Below are 24,406 nucleotides of genomic sequence, written 5' to 3' on the forward strand. Positions count from 1 at the left end.
GGTAGACTGCATTGGTCTAAAGTCTTCAGATGACTTATTCAGACAGAGCCAGTGTCAAAACGGCAGGGTCCAACCCAAGAATCTACATGCATTTCTGCAAAACTGCCCACCTCAGGTGTCTTATAAAATGAAGCCTTACATATTTATATGCACATCAATGAAATGTGACAACATTTTGGTAAGTATAAGCCTCATTTTGCGTTTCTTTCTTTTTCTTCTTTCCAACACGCTCCTCTTGTCGTACACTGTGCAACTGACACTGTTGGACAGAACATGTGAAATTCTCTTTCCAAGCAATTACCTTTTATTTCAGAAGTTTTATTCAATCCAAGTTCAGACTTGAACACTGCAACAAGCAAGCCAGAAGTCTTCACCTCTTTCATCTTGAACCGAGAATGACAAAACTGCTGTACAGTTGGCAGCTTACCTTCCCCCTCCACCCCAAATGTAGCGATTCTTAGCTGTCAACTTTCTGCAGAAGAATCAAGCAGAAAGCCATGTACCTGTTCCTGCACTTTCCAAGTTGGTACTACTTCACCATGCATAGCTCTATACAAAAATCAGTTTGAATTTGGCAGGATTCCAACACTATACCTACACAGTCTTGTGATGGCATTTGCAGGACAAAACTATGAAAGCATTTCATAAAAGATAATAATTAGCTATGGGTAGTTAGACCTTTGCCACAACAAACAGAACAGGTCTCTGGCTTCATGGTTGTGTATCAAGTCTACGTGTGGGAACTCACTCTTTGAAATAATCATTATCAAACTCATGGAAGAAAACATTTAGAAATAGATTAAAGGATCTTTAAATCTACTCTCAACGTGCCAAAAGTCAACCTCAAAATGGAGGACACAGCTTACTCACTTTACAGCCTTTGTTCTCATTGCTAGTTCACTTGAATTACTTTTGTGTTAGGCTGTGAAGGAATTCAACAGATCTTCTGAGTCTACAGAACAAGAGGAGTGATTCCAAGCCTGGAAACACATGCAACGATGAAACAAAGCATATATAAGACAGACATTGGTTCTCTGTCTTAATCAAAACTCCAGCAAAGTATTTATTGCAGGCCCGCAGCAGGATAGATCTTATATAAACAAACTTGGTGGAGAGGAAAAGTACAGGCAAGCCCTCTATGAGAGCTCTATTCAGAAGTTTTAAAACAATGCCACACTTGAGAGCCTGCCAGAAGCATGTGTGGCCACACTTATACTGGACTGCAAACAAAACAGCAGCAGAGACCAAAACCAGACCAGCTGAAGTTTTGGGAGGTGTTTCTTGATATTCTCCAAGCTGTGATGGAAAAAGCATTAGAATGATAGAATGGTTTGGGTTGGAAGGGACCTTAAAGATCATCTAGTTCCAACCCTCCTGCCATGGGCAAGGACACCTTTCCACTAGAACAGGTTGCCCAAAGCACCATCCAACCTGGCCTTAAACACTGCCAGGGAGGGGGCATCCACACCTTCTCTCGGCAACCTCTTCCAGTGTCTCACCACCATCACAGTCAAGAATTTCTTCCTAGTATCTAACCTAATCTACCCTCTTTCAGTTTAAAACCGTTACTCCTCATCCTATCCCTACATGCCCTTGTACAAAGTCCCTTCAGATACTGGAAGGCTGCTAGGTCTCTCCGGAGCCTTCTCTTCTCCAGGCTGAACAACCCCAACTCTCTCAGCCTCTCTTCATAGGAGAGGTGCTCCAGCCCTCTGATTATCTTCGTGGCCCTCCTCTGGACTTCTGGGCTCGCTCCAACAGGTCCATGTCCTTCTTTTTCTGGGTGCCCCGGAGCTGAACCTGCAGCACTCCAGGTGGGGTCTCACAAGAGTGGAGTAGAGGGGCAGAATCACCTCCCTCGACCTGCCGGTCACGCTTCTTTTGATGTGGCCCAGGATGCAATCGGCTTTCTGGGCTGCGAGCGCACACTGCCGGCTCATATTGAGCTTCTCATCAAGCATCATCCCCAAGTCCTTCGCCTCAGGGCTGCTCTCAATCCATTCTCCACCCAGCCTGTATTTGTGCTTGGGATTGCCCTGACCCATGTGCAGGACCTTGCACTTGGCCTTGTTGAACTTCATGTGGTTCACACGGCCCACCTCTCAAGCCTGTCAAGGTCCCTCTGGATGGCATTACCCTCACCTTTAGCTGTGCAGTTCTGACATCTCCAGTGAACTTGCCTCTAGCATATGAGTGGCCCTTTAAGTTGTATTCAGTCACCATTTTTGTTTTACAAAGCTTGATATTAGGTCAGTGCAAACACGTGACAAATGGAAGCATAAGGAACAGGTGACAGAGGACATACACTTTTTGGCAGAATTGTGACCCTGGGTAAGTTAAAGCCAACCGTGTCACTGGAGAAATCCCCAGCTCAAAGCAGAGTATCAGGTCCCCATTAAGTTTGCCGGTTATAAGAGTGAAAAAATGAGCCTTCTCCCTCTAATGCTGGCTTAAAAAGAAATCAGAATAAGGAAAATAAATACAGTAAACACAAATGCCCACATACTTTGGTAAGTTCAACTGTTAGAAGAAAGAAATGTATCAAGTAATTCAGCTAACCTACCAAGTTTACTGTTTTCAGTGATAACTTCATCTAGCACTTTGAAGATAAATGTATTCTTGATATTTGACACATGACAATCTTTGTGTTGGTCCAATAATCTATATGCTTTGGATTTAAAAAAATAATCATTTTTACGTTTGTTTTTTTTACAGCTTTTCATGAAATTGTTTTCATCTTCCCCAGTATCCACCCAAGAAATTCAAAACATTACAAAGAGATTTTAAGTGACTCCAACTGAACAAAAATATCTTTGCAACCAATTTGGCAAAGTCCTTTCTTCAACTCAATTACTTAACAGGCTTCACACTTTTGCATTTAAAGAAAAACCTGAGAAGTTTAAAAACTGCAGGCAAAGTTAAGAAATCTCTCTTATCTCTGCTAATTCTTCCAGTATTTTCTTGCTTCTTTTTATCCAGCCCCCTCCCATTCTCACTGTACTGTAATTTACTGTAAGGTCAAAGAAGCATTAAAATAGTTGGTGACACTTCAAGTACAGCATTTTGTTATATTCTATGCAATAATAAACACAAGCCCTTTGTCAATGCCAAGTAATGGATTTTTCTATTATTAAACAATCCGTATGTGAACTTACTGTCTGCACTACTGTTTGTGCACTACTGTTTGTGCACTACTGTGATAACAGAAAAGGATCTAAGCTGTTACGAAGAGGAGGAACAGCAGTAAGGTTTCGTGGAAAAGTAAGAACTGCAACTTACAGTTCCTGGTATACTCCAGCACTTTTTGCCATATACTCTGGACTATCAAAAGACTTGCTGGAATACTAGTATTACAGATACTTACTTCCATTCTTAAGAAGCCTCTCAAACTTTACATGTCACAATAATCACTATCTTTTGAATTATCATTCAACACTGTCACGTGGGTATACAGCAGTATGCTGTAAAGAGGTTTGCGCTTACATAGAAGGTATTACCTCTTCTTTGAGGTAAGTTATTAGACTTCTAGACTAAACCCATGGCCCTACTAAAATCAGCATTAAAAGAGTATTGGATAAAAAGCGAGTGAAGTTCTAATCATCAAGCTGAAACAACAGCATTTTTCCTTTACCTTAGAGCCAGGTTTTGTATCAACAGCAGATGTAGTTACTGCAGTGGACGTTTCACTGACCATGCTTGAAGGTCTTTGGTTTATTTGTTGCTTGGACATAGATGAATTCTGTCTAGAAAACAAACAAAAACAGATACTCTAAAACACATTGTTTCTAGCAGTCAGCTTTGCCTTTTTATGTTTAAGATTCACAGTGAGCAAATGAATGACAGGCTAGTCAAACATTTCCCATGCATCTGCAACTTCCTTCGCACCATCCCCATTATTTTGATTTCAAATATTTCTCAAGCAGATGATGCCAGTGACATCTGATTATTGGTATTTGCCAGTGTATCAGGAGGAAGAAACCTGCCAAATTGTCTGCAAATCCAGCAGAGATCAAGATCTAACAAAGAGCACTCACAGAAGATAAGGCTAATGCAGAGAACTAAACTGTGCCCAATTTAGAGGCTTAGCTGCAAACATGTGGAAGAGCCAGAACTGGGGAGGGAAGCACAGGAGTCAGCACTTTGCAGTTAACAGGCTTCTTATTTCAAATCAAAGTGAGACTAACCGACTGTTAGATCTTTCACTAACTTAATGTTAGATCTTTGAATCTGCCCAAAATATGATTCATACTATAATATGAATTATTAAAATCCTTTTAAGTGAAATGGAGTAATTCATGGCAGATATTGCTAGAAATAAATAACTTCTGAGTCATACTAAGATTCAAGAAATCTTGATAACTAGCTCAGATACAGATACCCGTTTAAAGCATAGGTGAGATCAATTCTACCATAAGAATCCATTCAACAACTAAGAATTCAGTACAGCTGCCCAGAGGAAGAAATGAGAGGATAAATGGAAGTGCAAAATCTTGTGGAATCCCATATGCAGGTTGTGAAGAGAAGCCTCAGCAGCCAAGCTTGACACCAAACTTGTGAATTAAACCCGCAGATGGTATTTTCAAAAATCATTAACAACATAGTTTAGCAAATTGTATTTTAGGAACAAGTAGCAATAGAGTCACATAAGGAAAAAAAAATAACAAAAAAAACACACAAAAAAATCCCACAAACTATTAACAACCTATGATTTTCCTTTTCCCACCTCAGTAAGTCACCAAAGCCATTTATTTTTTTAAAAAAGTCACACAAGCCACACCAAACCTTACTGTTGCTACCACTGAAATTCAATCCAATTCTGAATGCAACAGAGAACAGAGTAATTCTGAGCAGTTATCCCCCATAAGAACAGAGAAGAAGAGTTTGTGATTGTAGTAGCTCAACACAGGATTTAACTGAGGATGAGCTGTTTGCCACCACTGCCCTTCCGCAGTTACAACCTGAACAATTACCTGTCCGAAAGCTTTTATAGTTGATTTGGTGTCAGGGAAAGCACGTTTTTCCATTTGTGACCACACAGTTTCAATAAAGCTTGAAAGGAAGTAACACAACTTCGATCCATTTCCTTTATGCCTTGCTTATCTGGCATAAATCCCTTCTTTCTAGCTTTTATACATAAGTTCAGGTCCAAGACGTAAGAGGAAGCAAGTCCATACAGCAAGCCCATAAAATTCCTGGCCAGCCCTTAATGCATGAGAGCTTCATTACATCAGTTTGAGTCAATTTGCCTTACCTCTTATGGACCAGGTACCCTCCTTCAGCATTTAATCAGCTTTAGGAATATCCAGTTTCCGCGAAGAGCGGATTAAGACACTTCCCATATATAACGTTGCCTGACTAAGCTATTTCTGCTGATCAGCCAGTTTTATTATCTGCTTTTGACTCTGTTCTTACTTGTTTCCTTCCCAATCTATAAACTTTCAAAACAGGTAGAAAATGCAGACTTATAATGTGCCTGCATTTTACTTGCAAAAGCATTTTAGTTGCCTTTTCCTAATATTTACTTATCAAAAAGGTTCTATTTCCCCTGCTCAAGGCAACTAAACAGAGAGTACCTATTTCAAGGAGGGAGGAACACTAACAGAGATGTGACAGTCTTCTACATTGCCTCCTCAAAATGAATCTAAAGTATTAAATCATTAAGAGGGCCACTAGAAATGAGTCGCACACCCAAGGAAAAAGTTTGGCCATAGAAACTTTCTCTTCTTCCCTTGAGGTTTAGATTCTTTCCAACGTTCATACCACAAACTCTTTGAGTTTTATGCTGTAGGACAGTCGCACAATACATGTTATTTTCCAGATACTCACTGGGGCTAGGAGGGGGGAAAGGAAGAGGTGGAAGGAAGAGGAGACAGCACGTAATATACGTATTTCGAAAATCTGTGGGCTTTCCAGGCTACAGATAATATGATTAGATTACATTTATTCATCAAATAGCTATTTCACAGGGAGCTAACTTTCCCAGGAAAGACAAAAATGAAAAATAAAATTTAAGTTTCAACAAATTGGAATTTGTCCAATAAACACATTAATATGGAAAGAGAAATAACCCCAGAGGAATGGCTTTAACCTACAAATGAGGGTAGGCAAACTCAGACTGAACAGTTTTTCACTATTCCACAAGATAACTGTTTCACAGTAGGTTAAGCATACTGCCGTTTAAAAAAAAAATATTTAGAAGAACTACAGAGGAAGATAAGATTTATACATTTAACAAGACCATCACTATCAGAAAATCATAATGCAATACAGTATAATAAATGTATAATCTCTAAGAATTTATAATTTGGCCATTTAGCAATTTCGCTTCCACTTGCTACTGAAAATTATCACTGCCAATAAATCAAGCTTTCCTTTCCTAGTAGTACCAAGATTAATGATGACGTTCAACTGGAAAAAGAACAAATTCACAATGAGAAAAATGTTTTTTAAAAAGTGTGAGGTTGTTGCCATGGAGAAGAACTCACACAGCCAGCAAAAAGAGACAGTAAATCCACCAAAAGAGAAAATACATTATTATTCTCCTAAAAAAAGTTTTTGGCTGCAAACACTGGTGATAGAAACTTTCTGTACGTGAGATGTAACAGAAAACACCAAACAATACTGGAAATTAATTTAAGTACTCGTATACAGTATTTCAAGGATAAAATAGATTTGCATGAAATCAGAACATAATGAAACTCAAGTATTCAAGTCTCTTAACAGCTAATTAATATTCTCAGTCTGTTTTTAAAACCAAATAAAAAGATTCAGAATATGCAGAACTACCTGAAACATCCCAGCACGTTAATGGAGTTAACACTGTCCTAACAGAGTTTACAGATTAATCTTTAAAAATACATGACTATAGCATTAACTCCATGCATTCAGAAACATTAGTTCAGAATCACTATTAGCAAAGATGTTTGATAATATCTGTTATTCAAGACATACCATTCTGTCTTCATAGTGCTGTTTTCTGTCTATTTCCAGAAATTTTTCTTACTGCCTCCCCCAGGTGTGCACATACACACGCAGAATTGCAGTATTTACATTTGGAGCTCCAGTCCCTTGTAAATCTTTTTAAAATACTTGAAAATAACACTCTATATAGTATCTACTGCCAAGCAACTCTCTGCTCTACTCAAACAGTGCTAGTATGCCTACAGAAATCACATTCACCAGCTACAAGAATTACATGGCCAATATTTGGTTTATTAAAAAAAACACACTGAACAACAACAACAAAAAATTATGACACTAGTAGCCCATATTAAAAATGCAATACTCACGAGAAAACACATTCCTTTTCTCTAAATGATCATAAAGATTAGTCTACTTAGAAGATCCACATTCATACCAGCAACTTGAAAAGTTTATTTTATTGGAACCAAATAAGACACAATAACATAATGTCAATCTAGTTTTAATACTAATAAATCTGTTCAGCTAGATAAAAAAAAAAAAATAACTGTCCTAGTATTTCTATACATGTAAACATGGCAGATGTTTATTTTGGGGCTGTTTGGGTTTCCTCCTTTCTTTCCACCTGATATTTTTGCTGCTATAGTAACCAAATGCAATATACAAAATAAGATGGCTCCCTCCCCAGAGGTGATACATGGGCTTTATCAGTTGCACAAAAAAACAGGCAAAAAAAGAGGATAACACTCATCGGATTAAGCACACTACATATTTTTTTTCCTCTATATTTCTAAATTTATATTGAAGTCTCATCTTTTTTAACTTTAAAGTACTATCTCACTTTTGCAAACATACTACTACCACAAATATACTGTAAAGCTTCTAAAACACAAGGACTAGTGTTTAGCGACAGATACAATTAGATACATGGCTGTAAGTGCCTGCTTCTTCCTTTTTGTATATAATTATTTAAAGAACTGTTATTTAAAGAAAGAGAAGAGAGGAGAAATCTAAACATTACGTACATCTATCCTAAGTAATTCTATCATAGATTTTTTCAGAGAAATGCATGTATAACAATGCGGTTAAACTAGATCAAACACCTGTCCGTCAGCCTTATCATTAATACTCATTTCTCTGTTGGTTGTTCAGGAGAGATCCCCCCTTGGGGGTTAAGGGTTCATTAAAAACATGGAAGTAAAGCACAGAAATTTAGAGACTGTTGTGAAATGGAAGGAGGCTACCAGAGGCACTTCCCAGACAGCCAAGTGTTCAAATTAGTTAGAGGTGATCCTGAAAACTGTGAGGTGACCAAGTCAAAAGAGAACAAAAATTATCCTGAACAAAAACTGAAATTCTGACAGGAACAGATAGAAAAATAATCTTCAGATATGAGTAGCCATGTGATACGATGCCAAACTGAATTCAGTGTCAACAACAGAAAACTAATTCAAAGGAGGAAGAAATTAAAAACATCTCTGCAGCTTTTTTGGCTCAAAACGACATTGGCAATCTGAGGAAAGGATATTTTTATATTATAAATTTTTATATTATAATAATATAATATAAGAAGATATTATAATAATGTAATTATATTATAATATAATTATATTTAAATGTTATATATTATTATAATATAATATAAGATAATTTTTATATTATCTTAGCAAAAGGAGTAGCAGCAGCCGAAGTATGCTAAGAATTACTAGGAAAAGAATACAGAAGTACAATTAAATTATTTTAAAAAACAATGAGCTTATACGTTCCATACTGCATTCACCTATAATCAATCACTCCATCAGAAAAAAAGACAAATCTAAAAGTGTCACACAGACAAGCTAGCTTTCCAGCAGGGCTAGTGAAAGGCATGGAACACACCTCCCACACACTAAGTGACCAAAGCTGCTAAGCTTGGAAAACAGAATGAGAGGTGAGGATTTGACAGTGGTCTCAGCTAAGAATGGGCTAGGAAATAAGGAATTATTAATCACCGCTTCTCAAAAAAAATCTAAGAACATCTTTAGGAAGAAGGAATAGCATAAGGATCAAAAGATAATGTAATTTAAGAGTTACAGGTTCCAGGCAATACTCTCTGTTTTTATCCTCCAGTTACAATGGAGTTGAAGAAATCAGATTTTGGGTTAAAAAGCAAGATTGATGTGATACTGTTTAAAAGGGGAAATACCTTGGGAAAAGACTAGTGAAATACAGTCTCAGCCTTCTGCTCAAAGTATCTGATAGTTCTCATTTGATCAAGTGAGTCAAGGGCATCTGGTTCATAACTGACTCCTAATCAAGCTAGGATTATATCATTTATTGACATCATTTTCCAAAACTTCTTTTCAAACCTTCTTGCCAGAACATCCCTTCCTGGATGAGAAACAGCCAGAGCAGTCCACACGTTCATTATTTCTAGATTACCATAAATTACTTTTCTGACGTTAAATGTGTCCTTTTAATAGATATGCTTGTTGCAGCCTGAACAAGTCTGTAGTTACATCTCCCCACTAGCTCTCAGTCAACATCTGGTGAAAACTCCTAGTTTTGGCCCTAACCTTAAATTAAAATCAACTCTTAAGTAATAGATCACACCACAACAGTACTGAAGAATAAATTGCCATTTAGGAAGCCCTTAAGAGTGCTACCACTTCAGACAGGATTCTTCAGCTATATAAAAAAGTACTATTGATCAAAAGGATCCCATGATGGAAAGTTTCCACAGACCATGCAAATCCAGAGACTATCTTGCTGACTGCGTCCTGTTTGTGAAAGTCATTTCATCACAAGATACAATCTACAACACTGATTCCAAACTAATACACGATCAACAACATCGATTCCGTACAAAGCCCTGATGCCTGAGGAAAAAGAACTGAATACACAGCATAGCCCAGTTACGATTCCTAGGCCTAAAGTCAGGGAGGTGCTAACAGCTCCGTTGACTTCAGCAGAGACATCTACATATGTCAACAGTGTCATCTGACAGCAACTCAGATATGACCATGATCTGTGTAAAACCTACATTGCCGCATAGAAGTTGTACAAAACTAAGGAAACCAGAGCATCCCATGCGCTTGAAAATGACATCTTTAAAGCAATTTTGGCTGATATATTAAAACCATTTAATTTTTAAAACACGCTGTATGTACTTCAGGCCAATAATAAAGCTTAGAAAAATGTTCTTGCAGAGACTGTTTCCTAAGTAGTCACTACAAACACATACTCCTCTCTATATCCCTCCAGCCATTCCCTCCTCTTTTACAATAAAACCCACCTGTCTCTCTTAATTCTACTACATTGTAAGATCTTTTTCCTGCTTTTGATACCATCTCAGTGTGAGTAATTGAAGTCTACAGATGACAAGTTATGCCCGTTCATCTGATTGCCCTCCAAACAAACACCTTAATTTCTCTTCCAAAAAAGTTTCTAACATACACAGAAGATCACCAAAACCATGTGCCACCAGCAAGTTGTTCTTTTAATTCTGCTTTTAATATTTTATCTGCTACCATAATTACAAAACCAGAAGCAGCCCAGGGACATGTGACTAACCCAGGGAAGGCACTCCAAGGAGTTCTAGCCAACCACCTATTTTCCCTCACACATATACAAATTTTCTTTACATTAAATTTGATTGAACCTCTACCACAGATTAAATAAAAATCAAGTAACGGATGGAAATTGGAACACAGATGCACAGTGGCTGTCTTCTATACTGTCTTTGGGATTTGCTCCATTGCAAGACACCTGTTCTCACTAAATGACCTGGAGCAGCTTGTTTGCATATGTGTAATGAGCCAAACCCCTTCCGAGCAGCAAGCCACCCGCATACCACGTAACACCTGGGGTGACCTCCAGCTCAGCAGCTGTCCCAGTCTTTGTACCTACTCACAGGCCTCTCTCACACACTGTAAAATATGTTCAACATCCTATTTCATGCTGGTTCTCAGCATGGGCCTTAACATAGGATTGGCCCTTGGATTTCCTTTGGACTTGCGGGAGGGCAGCTGTTTAGTTGGATTTTTTTTTGTTGGGGTTTTGTTGCTATCGTTGTTTTTGTTTGGCTAGTTTGTTCTTTAAACCATTTGAGAAGCACTTCTCAGGGCTGTACCAGAAGCTCTGAGCAGAAAGCTGTACTGCCATGCTCTAATTCTCCTTTCCTCTCCAAGTCCACAATAGAAGACTGCCAGAAAAGCCAAAGTCTCCGAGAGTCTCACATGGCCATTCTGTGGGCCTCATTTTTCTTAATGCTATACTGCTTTAAATTAAATGTAAAGCAAATTAAACGTCACATAATTTGAAACGCAAAGTGTTCAGAATTGTGCGGGCAGCCATACAAACCACCACATCTGGGTCATTACAGCAGGATGCCCAGCCTCTGTGATGCATGAAGGGCTGGAGGCTGCTTAAACAGTGTTGGAAGACTAGGCTGGAAAACGAAAAGCTATCCAATGGTGTCCCATTCCTCTTGCCCTTTGTAGTGGTTTTACAAGTGATGTAGAACTTTCTCCCAGACTCTGTGTAGATAAGATATCCAGTTATCAGGGATTTCAGGAGTAATGTAGCATGCAGCAAGGATGACAGGAGTAGTTAAACCCTACAGTGAAACAGGGAGTGATCCAAACCAAAGACGTGCCCAGATACACCAGTTTGAACACTCTTATTTGGTTTTTTTTTTACTTTTTTTTTTTTTTTTCTTTAAATCAGACAATCAAGATAAAATATGCTGGAAACTAACATATATATGATTTTATTTCTCTAGAATAATTTGAAGAATGCCTAATCAAAAAATTTTTAATAAATACCAGCCCAAGACAGGGAATGTAGAAAAGCTAAAATGTAAGAAAACCAAAGAATTAAAGCGGAAACAAGTAGTATTTTGTGTATTTCAATTTCAGTACAAACCTTCCAGTTTGCTCTAAAGACATTTTACATTTATGTTCTGTATATTTGATATTTATGTAAAGCTAAAGCACCATTGTTTAAGTATCCTATTTATATTGTCTTTTTTGTTTATTTGTGGGGTTTGTTGGTGTTGGTTTGGTTTTTTTTTTAAAAAAAGATTTGGCAAAGATTTTCCCTCAAGCCCTAACGTGGAACAGTACTAGAATCAAAAACATACTATCACAATGAGAAGCTTTTAAGCACAAACCATCTTTATTACATTTTTGCTACAATACCAGAAAAACTATCAAACTACTAAACTACTGTAGGTAAATGTGTTACTGTGTTAGATCTCTCGACACAGGTATAAAACTACTTACTCTTCTCGCAAAATAAATTCAATATTTTCTGGAGAAACCTGTCCTGTCACAGGATGTCTAAATGACGTGGTCTGCTGATTATGGCTGAAAGGAAAAAAAAGGAAAAAGAAAAAAGAAATTAATATTGCTAAACTCAGTAAAATATATCTATGACCTCTAAAAGCCAGAACTGTTTATATTGATGCTTTGCTGCTGCTTCTGAAATATGTTTCAGAAATGAAACATATTTCTGAGGTACTTTTCAAGCCAGAAATGTTTTCAGGTCCTTCCTGCATTCTTGTTGACTTTACCAATGGCACGCTACCATTTAATTATTAAACAGGTTAATGTTTTAAAAAGTAAACTAGTTGAAATTCTTAGTTAGGGAGATGCACTTGAATTTATGATTATTTACACCTGACTGTTACCAGATTATTTAAAGATAACATCGAAATTACAGAACACAAATTACTGATTTCTATTTCTATAAATTTCACAGAACAGAACCAGTAAAATAATTTAAAGTGTTGCTAGACATTATTTTACATAATTTATAATATTTAATGAGATCACAGAAAGAGATTTTGTGGAAGCCATTTGTTGCATGCTTTTTTTTCCTCTAGTATGGTATTTCTTTAATGATTTTTCTTTATACCTCCATGCAGAAGATCATATATAAGCTCAGCTGTTCATTTGCATGGCCTATATAAAACAACATAATTTAGTATTTCATCTGAGTTGAATTAAAATTGGGGTTTTCTATCAACTTTCCCCTCAGAGTACTATCTATGTTTTGCTACTGTCTGTGAAATATTACTATCCATTAAAGACAATTATTTTATCTATCTGCGTAACTGTACTCATAAAATGCAAAAATATGGAGTGAAAAAGCTTAGTTCAAGATAAACTGGTAGCCTTCCCTTCTTCCCAAAGCAGATCTTTTGAATTAATTGTATAGAAAACACAAGACGATTTCTAGAGTCTCATACCTACTAAGCCTCTTATTCTGCAGCTTTGTCTAAAGAAGCAATTTATAAAAATCACAAAACTAAAAAAAAAATAAAAATTAAGACCTTATTTCAGAATTAGAATGGTTGTGGCTGACATGCTGTTAGGGAGCTTTCAAATTAGTGAAAGCAATGAAGCAAGAGCTCATTTATTTAAGGTTCTGAATTTTTATGGGTTTAGTTAATAATATTTAGGTAAACACCAAAACTAGAATTTCCATCAAATGCAGCAAAATTGTTAACACATTGTAAGTATATTCAGAAAACAAAAATAATAAGGCCGTTAAATGAATTATACCTCAAAGACCCAAAAACAAACACTTCATCCACTTTTTGTTTTAAAGAAGATTTAGGATTTTTCCTCCCGTAATGCCCAGCAATTTCAGGTCTTACAGATTTGACCCATCTGTCTAGCATAGCAGGATGTCCCCCCAGAAACAGAATAAGGCATAAAGAAATATTTTGGGGTTTCAAAGTAATGAAATTCCAAAGAGATAACAGCCTTTTTACATAAAGGACAACTAAAAATCAAACAGCTCATGCACCCATCACATTCAAATGTAAATAGTTCAGGACATGCCTTGATTTAAAAACAAAACAAAACCCAAACAAAACCAAAAAAACCCAAACAAAACCAAAAACCAACCAACCAACTAAAAACCACCACCAAAAAAAACAACCCCAAAACCTCCCAACAGCAGCAAAACTATCCCAGAATCAAAACCAGAAACTGCTCACGCTAAGTCCCACTTGGACCATGAGCAGCGAAGAATGTTTTCTGTATTATAAACTTTTCACCCCTTTTCCAATATGCCTCACTACAGAAAAGAATATATACGGAACCAATATAATGAACAAATTAAACAATAAACTGAAAGCTGTGATGACTTATGTTACACCAAAAGGACTTTTCCCAGCCTCGCCTACCACAAAAATCCCAGCCCTACAGCCATTAAAAACTGTGAACAACATATTAGGCCATGAACTACCCCATGGCGACAGCATTCACTCCCTAGAGCACTGAGAACTGACCTCTGCTGCAGAGGTGGGTTAATGAAGTACCTTTGCACTTTCTAACTGTTCACTTTTCCCATGAAATCAGAGATCAGGAGAAAGTAATTCCAGTAAGCCTGCAGTGCTAACGTCTACAAAGCAACCATGATTCCTCTCACAAAAGGACTGAGGTGTATTGTTTTCTAAAGAAGCAATTTTATGTGAGTTTATATTCTAATTTTTGGTATACATCCAAAGAAAAGAATACGAATTCGCAGATGTTTTCAAATAAAATAATAAATAAATTATAACAGTAATAATTAAGCTCCACATTTGTCACACAGTCTAGTTTTAAGCTGAAAGTCTTTCCTTTCAAATCAGGACTCAAGCAGTTTGTTTAACCTTTGATACTTAGGCTAGGACTACCAATAAAAATGCAGATACATTGTTAGCTTTAAAAATAAAAGTACATTGTCAGCTTTATTCTCCAGGGGCAGACGAACTGTCAACACGCTCTCATCTGCAGGCTTTTAGTCATTAACAACTCACTCTACAATTAAGACTAAGAAAAAGGATTATAATCCAGAAGTGCTCCAGGGTTATTTAGGAAATGAAATTACCTATTATACCATACTAGCACTTTTACAAATGTTTTATTATTTCCCATGAAATAAATTCACCAGGTCTTTAGAAGATAAATTAGTCCTCTTGCTGTAATTAAAGACTAATAGACTAAATACTACTTGCTAAGTTTCACCTGGAAAGTAAACACTTGTTAAATATCTGAGCAATTGCATTTTGGGACAAATTTTTCATTTCGAATAGTAAGAGCAGACAAACAGAAGGATAGTTCCGCTACTACATAAAATGCAGACGATAAGTTCACAGAGAAGGAGAAGGCACACAAAACCAAAGCTTTCCGCAGATCTGCAGCTTTAATACTTAGGACGTGACTAGGAAGAGAGAAAGGAAACTGCTGCCACTAACAATTAGTTTTGCAGAACACAGTGGTTTATTTGAATTTGAAAAGTGAGAGTTTAAGTGTTTTGCCTCATAGGACTCATTACAAATAAGCAATACTATTCAAAACAACCTATACAACAGATGGCTAATGCCTTGCAACAAGGAATTAGATAGCAGGGAGATTTTTGTCCACAATGAGAGCAGTCAAACATTGGAAGGGGTTGCCTAGCAAGGCTGTGGAATCTCCATCCTCGGAAACATCCGAAACGTGGCCAGATAAGGCCATGAGCAACCGAACCGAACTTTGTAAGTTGGTACCAACTTTGAAGCTGGCCTGGCTCTGAACAGAAGGGGCTGGATCTGATGGGGTCCAGAGGTTCCTTCCAACCTGAATTATTCTATTCTGTCATTCTCTGCCGCTCCCTCCACCTTTCTCTGCAAATATCATTTAATTCTTACAATCCCTTTGAAGCTTTCCCAGTATTTCAATAGATTTATACCAAGAATATTAGCCGTACCTTGTTTTGATTAGAAAGAGAGAAATTATAATATTAGATTTTCAGATTTAGATCACGATTTCTTTTTGTTGTTTTCATGTTCTTTAAACATTTGCTTAACAGTAATATCTGTTTACACAACAATGATAACAGTAATGTCTCCAGTGAGAGCGATCTAGTAAACCTGTTGCAGTCAAAGTTCTCCTTCCTTTCCAAGCACAGACTAAGAAAAGACCTGGCACAGTTGTTCTCCAGACGCATCAGCTAACCAAGCCTCCCAGCAGTCAATCATCTCTATTTCCTCCAAATAGCAACTGCTGAATGCACTTCTATTGTCCAGAAATCTACCATGTATAAGAGGCACAATAAATGAGCCTTAAGAAAAGGACATGATATGCTACTCTACTCTTTGTATCCCTTTTATTCTTTTTTTTCACTAAAGACTTAACACCCTCAACAAAACTGGCAAAGGCTTACGATGCCTCACCATGTGAATTCTGAACACCACATAACTGGTATTAGTACAATTCCTCACATTTGAAACGCCAAGCTAACTTTTCTAGTAACATTACGAATTTTCTGTGTGATAAATTATGGCATTTTTCCTAGCAATCATCTTTACATTTTAATAGTTTTGTATTATTCTGATTTTGTATAATTACTCATCAATAGAACCACCAAACCAAAGCAAGTATGAAAACATGAAAAATCCACACAAAAAGTTATATTCATTGCATCTACCACTATAAATTACACTATAGACTGCTAAAACTAATTCTGAATTTCAAGTTACAGAACACCGTTTCCAAGGCTTGCTGTTGGTTTGTAATAGTTAAGACACAAACTTTTCATAACAGAATCACAGTTCAAACACCAGTTCTTTGAAATTAGATACTGCAACACAAATTCTACCATTCCACAGCATGTGTATGTGACATTTATATACATTAAGAATTGATAGTCACCCACTGTCTTAAGAGCAATGTACTACAGCAGTCTACAACGACTCAAGACCTTCAGGATGTAAACAATGTTAATACATCTGGCTAGTACTAGCCACATGTGAAAGCACACTGCTAGAGCATCTAATGTAACTTCTAAGTTGGCCCTGCATTCGGGGGTGGTGGGTGAAACCAGACAACCTCCTTACAAACTGGATGTTGTTTATGATCGTACTGGGTGGGTGGGAGTGCAGACAGGCACCTATATCCTCTGATAGCACCTTACTGCTCGCCATCAGAATGCTACCTACAACATCTCTCAGGTATTGATAAGCAAGTCTGCAAATCTAGCATTGCCTATCATTTGTTTGCACTAACCTAACCTATAGTATGATGAAATTTAACCAATTTAAACACAGGAAAACCACACAATTACAATTCGGTCTCCAATCCTAAAGTATAATTGACGCAGGCAGGCACTTTAGCCTGCATGGATCCTTTTGCAGAACTCATAATTAACACGACTTCGCCTATTACTATTTTTTCCCCTTTCAATTCATTTTGTATTCGAGCCAAAGCCAACTTTTAATAATTAACTTTTGGACATGACTGATGCTGATGACCTTTCATTTGAAGTCAAGCAAGTTTATAGATTGCCTCTAGAGTAATTTAAATGCCCAGACAGATGAATCTTGAAATGCGTGAATCAACTACTGATTGAGTATACATCACATTAACAACAAATTTATAAGTTGCAAGAAAAATTCATGTTGTCATTGGACAGACTGTCCTATAAATTATTACGAGCCATTTCTACAGTATTTATTTTCCATGGGGGCTGATTTCTTTATGCTTACCTGCAAGACTAGATAAGCATGAACATCTTTATGTTGAACCCCCCAAATGGTGATGATAGTTATGGGTGAGCACCCAAGCTTCTATGGGGGTTACTGGTGTGGGTGCAGTTGACAGAAGAACTCGTGCAGTGAAGAACTGCTGTTCAGCCACGAGTTGTCACTCCGAACAGGAGAAAGTGCTTGTATCTAACCAGCCAGTCATACTTCGCTGTATTTCATAACATATTTCTAAAATACATCAATAGCTTCAAAATAATTTCAAAATCACCTTCTGAGTATTTTTTAGATATTAGCTTTTAGGATTCGTTGGAAAGAGTATCAACGAATAGTCCAAGAAAATCAGTCAAAGCTCTGCAAACAATATTATTGGAACAAAAATGCAGTCTAATACAGATATCATTTGGAAAAACACCAACTAATTGTATTACACAAGCAATAGCACCCACTACAAGCTGGACGCACACAAAACCCCATCTTTTCAAGCTACTGAACATTACCCACAGTTTAAAATAGTAGAGTGCCTCCTCAGAGTAGTGGCAAAATCCTTGCTCCACTGTAATCAGTGTCTGGGAGACTTTCACAAGGCCAAAATTTCACCCCCTCATACAGTTTAATAGCAACTTAACTTATGAACTACTACGTAAGAATCACAAAATAAAAGTGATTCTCTCAAATCTCATATCCTCCTTAGACTATCGCCCCGAGAATTCACAAGTGCTTAGTTATCTAGTCAGAATACAACTCAGTAACTATCCTGAGCAGCTATGTCTGTGACTACAGTCAGTCAACACAAGAGCCTGTGTGCTTAGAGAGACAGCTAAGGTAGCAGCTGGCATGACATCAGATTATACTGTATTTTCACTTTTCCTTGTAAAAGCTTGCAGACAAGAAACGTTTGAAACTAACAGTCAGACAGACAGTAACCCAACAGTCATGTTCCCATGTAGCGTCCTTTCTTCTACCCAGCTCACTAACGATGAGGTTAAAAGGGAAGTGCAGGTTTCTTTGGAACTGAGGCAAAATTTTTTTCTGTCTTAATGAACTACCAAAGATAATTTATACTATCCAATAGTACAATGGGCAGGAAAGATTTTGTCATTAATGAACATCCTTTTAAGAACTGATCTAATAAATCAATGGTAAGCTAATATGGAAAATGCCACAGAATCACTACAGACATTTCCAGTCATTAACAGATAAAAGGATGAATATACTATCACATCACAGGATCATCGCAGATTTCCATGAGTAATACAGGTTGAAGTCATCTGCTGATTCACAAATCCTTTTGATGCATATCATGAGACACCATCAGGATTTTATTAACTCATGCAAACCACATTCAAATAACTTGAAATTAATGAAAAAAGCATGATGAAGTTTTGAAGACAAGAAAATCCTTAGAAAAGAGGACATTCCTGAAAAGTAAAATTTTATTCTATTTCCTTACTTTTGCAGCTTTAGAAAATTACAGTCCCTGCCTTCAAAATTGAAAATTAAATTTAAAATTCTCTATCACAGCAAAATGAAATTAAAAGGTAAAAGATCACATTATTGTATCACATCATCTAATTCAGGCTTGGAACTCACTTAAGATAGTTTCTTTTTTTCCTCATACAGGAAAGGCATCAATAAACTGAAGCAAGTTCAGCGGAGGGGCACCAAGATGGTCAGGAGCACCCGCTCTGTGAGGAGAGGCTGAGGGAGACGGCCTTGTTCAGCCTGGAGAAACGACAGCTTCAGGGTGACCTACCAGCAGCCTCCCGCAAGAGGTAATCCAGAAGGCTCTTCACAGTGGTGCATGACAGGAGGACAAGAGACAGCAGGCATCAGTTGAAACAAGAGAGCTTCAGACTGAATGTAGCAGATTTTTTCACCTCAAGGATACAAAGATGTATCGTGAGGATGGTAAAGCACTGGAAACAGGCTGCCCAGAGATGTTGTGCAGTCTTCATCCTTGGAGGTTTTCAACATCGAAGTGGAGGAAGACCTGAGCAACCTGGTCTGACTACATCACTGACCCTGTTTTGGGCAGGAGGTTGCACTAGAGACCTCCTGAGGTCTCACCCAAACCAAATTATCCTACAGTCATAAGGTTGGGTATAGGTTCTATTTCTATCACAAAGCAAAAAAAAAAAAACCACAACCAAAACGCAAAACAAACAAAAAAGTTTCACAGAACAGATCTTGCTAACAGAATAACGTAAAAACTCCACATCATTTGGGAAGTAAAAACTCAAAATAACATTAAAACCTGTTTTTCCCTTCAACCTTGAATAACACTATTAATTAACATCTTCACCAAATAATTAAATCCAAAGGCCATTATATTCTACTAATAAATATTCCATGAAAGAAGGGAATTTATGCAGCCTGGGTTCCTGTGGTTATGTGCTTTTACCTTATAGGACACATGTTCCAACCAAAGCCTTTCCAGCATATTAAAAACATGCATGGGTCTGTCTCAGTCCCTCTCTAGCCCTACCCATGTCCTCCACTGCTTCACAACGCTGGTGAGGTACTGACTCTAATCCTACTAACCTCATCTCCTTCAGTCACCAGGCTAAAGAATAAACCAGGATATTAGCATCACATTCGCTGAAGTACCATTTAATATGAAGAAACCACAATTCCCACAGCGTGCACCTATTCTTGTGGGTTGGCTGTTTGCGTTTACGGCATATATATAATAAAAGTTCCTTCATTAGTAACAAACTGTTCCAGTCTATCTTGTGGTTAATTCTGAAACACTTCAAACTCTTAAGCCAAAAATAAAAAATTACAGCAACAAAGTTACTTCCTTTGATTTGTGTGATTCTCGACTGTTTCAAAGGAGTTTCTTCCTTCCCCAATCTCATTCACTCACTATGTTGGATACAATATGATGCATCTCCTCCAGATTTAAATGCATTTATAAACTACTTTTCCCTATCAAATCTTAAGTATAAAATGGACTACAGTACTCCTGAAAGGCACATAACATCAAGCTTTTGCTTGAGAGAAGACTAGTAATACAAGATCATCTTGCCTAGAGCAAGAACTATAAATTAACAGTCTATCAGACCAACTCTTCAGAGCTTTTGAGTTACATACCTACTGGTTACTTTCCTTTCCAAAGAGGCCCAGTATCTACAGCACGGAAATACCGCCACATATGAAAGCCATGACGTTAGCATCAGTTCATAGAACACTACTCTAAGTCACACACAAATCCATACAAACCCAGAGCCAAATTTACGCTCCACAATTAAAACCAACAGAAGGTCCATTAACCAGGGGCAGCTCTTACCCTGGGGCAGGGGGAGCCATTCCTGGCAGAACTTCACCATCCCCTCATCCTGAGCCTTTCTTCCCTCCTGCCGCGGCGCAGAGCTCAGACCTGCAGGCACCAAGCCTGGCACCAAGCCTGGCCCCGCAGCACACACCAACTGCGCTGTACCTGCACGCACTGCACGGACGGAGGGCCCATCCCTACCAGTTAGACAACAAACCCAACACGTTATAGCTGCCACTGCCATTAAATAAAACTTCAAAGATTACAGAAAGGGGTTATTTGCGCTGTAAAACACTAGTATCTCAAAAAAAAAAGAAAAAGAAAAATTAAAAAAAAAAAAATCACATTCAACCAGTATTACGAGTTACCATGTATTAATCACACTCTCTCATACCTCGTATAAAATGGTTCTGAGGCCAAAGCTACAAAGCTGATAAAACTCTACTAAATGTTTTTTACCCAAATTTTTCCATCATAGTTACCCCACTGTGTAGTGAGAGACCCACTATGATTCATAGCCTACAACTAATTCTGGACTAATATTTTAGGGATTGGAAGTGTAAAACAGACATGGAAGATTCTCTTTTTAGATTCTGCACAGAGTTTATAAGTTATCCAGAAATGTCATCTTAATTCAACAAAAAGCTCTTCAGCATTGAAAAAAAAAAAAAAAGGAGGGGGGGGAATTTATAGCTGTATAATTGTTGACAACTTCAGTCAAACTTGCTCGTAGAAATAACCTAGAGTCAACTCGTCCTTACAGAGATGTAGAAACACTCAGTGACCCCAAATCAGACAAGCAGAGAAACTCCTATGACATTTCCAAACAATCACAGAATATTGCTGTAGAATTAATTTCAAGTATTCTCTTTGCCATCTATAGAACAGAAGATATGCTGAAATGTACATAACACTACTAGACAAGCTTTATGCAACCAAACAAAAAAAAACATTAAGATATTAAGAATTTCAACATTGTACTAAACAATTCTGATCTCTACAACTTTTCTGCTTTTAATATTCATTATTTTACTCAATGCAGAAACCCAAGCAAACTGTTTTGAAAATGAACTATTTTGGTGTGTGCAGTGCCAGAATTTTCTTTGCTAAACATAAACAAATGAACTAATTCTGCAGAAAGGCAGCAATTATTTCCAGTCATCCAGTGTCTCCTCCTCAACCCTCAAACCCACCACTGTGTAATCAAAGCATGTCACGTCACAATATGGGTTAATAATTTACATTATTGGCATAAATTACACTGAGTTTACTGTATTTAATGTCTAAGTATGTGAACCAAACATAAATCAAATTTAAGAAAACTCTCATATCACATTCTGCATTTAATTTCTTGAATCAACACATTGCACTATCAGAACGTGAACATTTGAGAATACAATACTAAAATAAAACACAACCAGACAGCTGTGAGAAGAGTGGCACTAAACACAACCCAGCCAGGGAAGAAATATTTCCATTTTCTTAATGTCACTAAGTAAACATGTTAACAGTGCTCAAACAGCTCAGAAAAAGCCCAGAGTAGACACAGGTGATGACAACACAAAGATCTAGTGGCTAAGGAAAATAGCACAAGGAATGTATAAAGAAACACATTTTCACTCTTTCTGTTTCAAAATTAGCTTTTAGCAAACACATTTTTAAAACTACTTTGTTGGTTTTCTATGAAGTGGTTTGGAGGTTTCACTTATATCAGCAACCATGAGTATGCATTACTGGATAGCATGCAGTCATTTGGGGACAGCATGTGTCTTCAAAATCAGCTCTGAATTAGACTCTGTGTGAAATCACATTATCCCATTGGGAAAGATGAAAACTTCCTCCTTTAACACATGAAGGGTGCTATTATTTTTCAAAGTAATTGGAAGGGCGAAGCGACTACCACCTTTCACAATAACCTAGAAGTCCACAGCCAAAATATCAACAGCTGAAACAGATGAAATCAGGCTCCTTAGCTTCAGTTCAGGAAGCAAGGCTGCAGCAAAATCCAGCCAAAAGCCAGCTCTTAGTACACCACTATACACAGTGGAGCTATCAGCTACATTCCTCCTGCACCACTTGAGCAGCATGTCACAGCCGCTTTGCCTGGTTCTCGTCCTGTAGCCCCACCGTACCGCAGCCCCCACCAGAGCACTCCGCTCTCACCAACGTGAAGCCGGTGCAGGTAACACCTCCAAGAGTACAACGGCACTGCTTCTGCTGCTGCTTTATTGCCACGGTTTTCAAAGCCCGCACGGTTCCACAACAGAGCTCACAGAGCTGAATATCAGAGAAATATATCCTTAAATAAGACCTCAGCCAGAGGATCTACAGTATTACCCACCTCTCAGCTTTGTAATGCAAGGACTAGGTTCTCCGCCATCTCTCCGAACTCGCCAGTGACCTGGCAGGACAGTCCCATGCCGGTTCACTTTCTGACCTCAAACCACCACCACTGTTCGCCGCTGTCAAATAACACGGCTGGAAAAGAGCACAAGCCCCGCTCGGGGAGCGCCCCGGCTCGCATGTCTCCCCGCTCAGCCAGCTCTCCTCCCGTCAGCCGACGCACAGGCAAGGGCAACGCTGGAGCGAGAGAACTCTGGCAGCAGGCGAGCTCTCACGTTGCTGACAAGGCCTGGGGTGAGGACAGGGAGTGCTGGCAGGATTAGAGGTTGAAAGAAATTCCATAAAACTTTTTCAGATCCCTGCCTTAACTCCTTTCAATGCCGAGCAAGTCTCTATCAAGCACGTGACTGAAACTTGGCAGCTATGAAGGTGAAATAACTTCATATGAAATCATATTTGTTCTTTAGGTAATTATTTAACACTGCATACGATGACAGAATGCCTTCGAAAAATGTGCATCTTCCACTCAGAGAAAATTTCCTAATCTCTTGAAAATATAGGTATTAAACAGTCCTTTGCTATTCAGGGAATTAATTGACACCCTCCCCCCTACAGATGCAGCAAGATCAAAAATAAAGTGCTCCAAAGCACATGAGTGAGCAGAGCCAGACTAAGCTAGACACTCCAGGTAAGTTCAGACCCGCGTTATAGTAAAAATGGTTCTATTTAATTCTAGATTTTAAAATGCAAAAAATCCCAAATGCAACATGAGTATTATATGCATATGCATTTGATCAAGAGGATTACAAGCAGCACAGTACCTACTCATGCTTTCAGTGTTTCCTCTGCATTTTTAATTTACTAATTATAGAAATGCACAATGTTTTAAAAAAGCTTAGATAAGCTTAAATGGTACAATGTAGCAATTTTATCAGTTGCAAATGAAAATTTGGTGTTGTTTTGGGTTTTTCAGGCATGGGTTTTTTTTTTGGTTTGGTTTTGGTTTACATATTGACTATTCTGTACAATTCAACCATCACCAGACAACAACACTGCAAGGATTTTCTTAAGAATTCTTGGGGTCTTCCCCTCTTCTCCAAAACTATATTTGACATTAGAGCAATTGAAATCAAAGCTATGATTTATTTCTACCTTCTTGGGCAGCGCACCCCACCACATTAAAAAATTTTTAGCTTTAACTTCATAAAATGTACTTAGGTTTATTTGATTTTCACTTTGTACAACTGTAAAATATGTTAACTACTCTTTTTCAAGTGTCCTAACTGGTTTCCTAAGTAATTACAAAAAGTAATTTGTCCGCACAGCCACTTATTTGGTCTCTCATTCTTCCGCATGAATTCCGTGTG

General features: G+C 37.8%; 1 protein-coding gene across 1 annotated transcript in view; it reads right to left on the bottom strand.

Annotated features, from left to right (window-relative positions):
* The window catches only part of PLEKHA7 (pleckstrin homology domain containing A7), a 167,629-nt gene that overhangs the window by 60,645 nt on the left and 82,578 nt on the right, over positions 1-24,406 (bottom strand). The window contains 2 exon segments of the mRNA XM_068400085.1: positions 3,632-3,743; positions 12,186-12,269. Of these exon segments, the coding sequence (XP_068256186.1) occupies positions 3,632-3,743; positions 12,186-12,269 (196 nt within the window).

Source organism: Nyctibius grandis, chromosome 4, assembly GCF_013368605.1.
Source record: "Nyctibius grandis isolate bNycGra1 chromosome 4, bNycGra1.pri, whole genome shotgun sequence".
Classification (NCBI taxonomy): domain Eukaryota; kingdom Metazoa; phylum Chordata; class Aves; order Nyctibiiformes; family Nyctibiidae; genus Nyctibius; species Nyctibius grandis.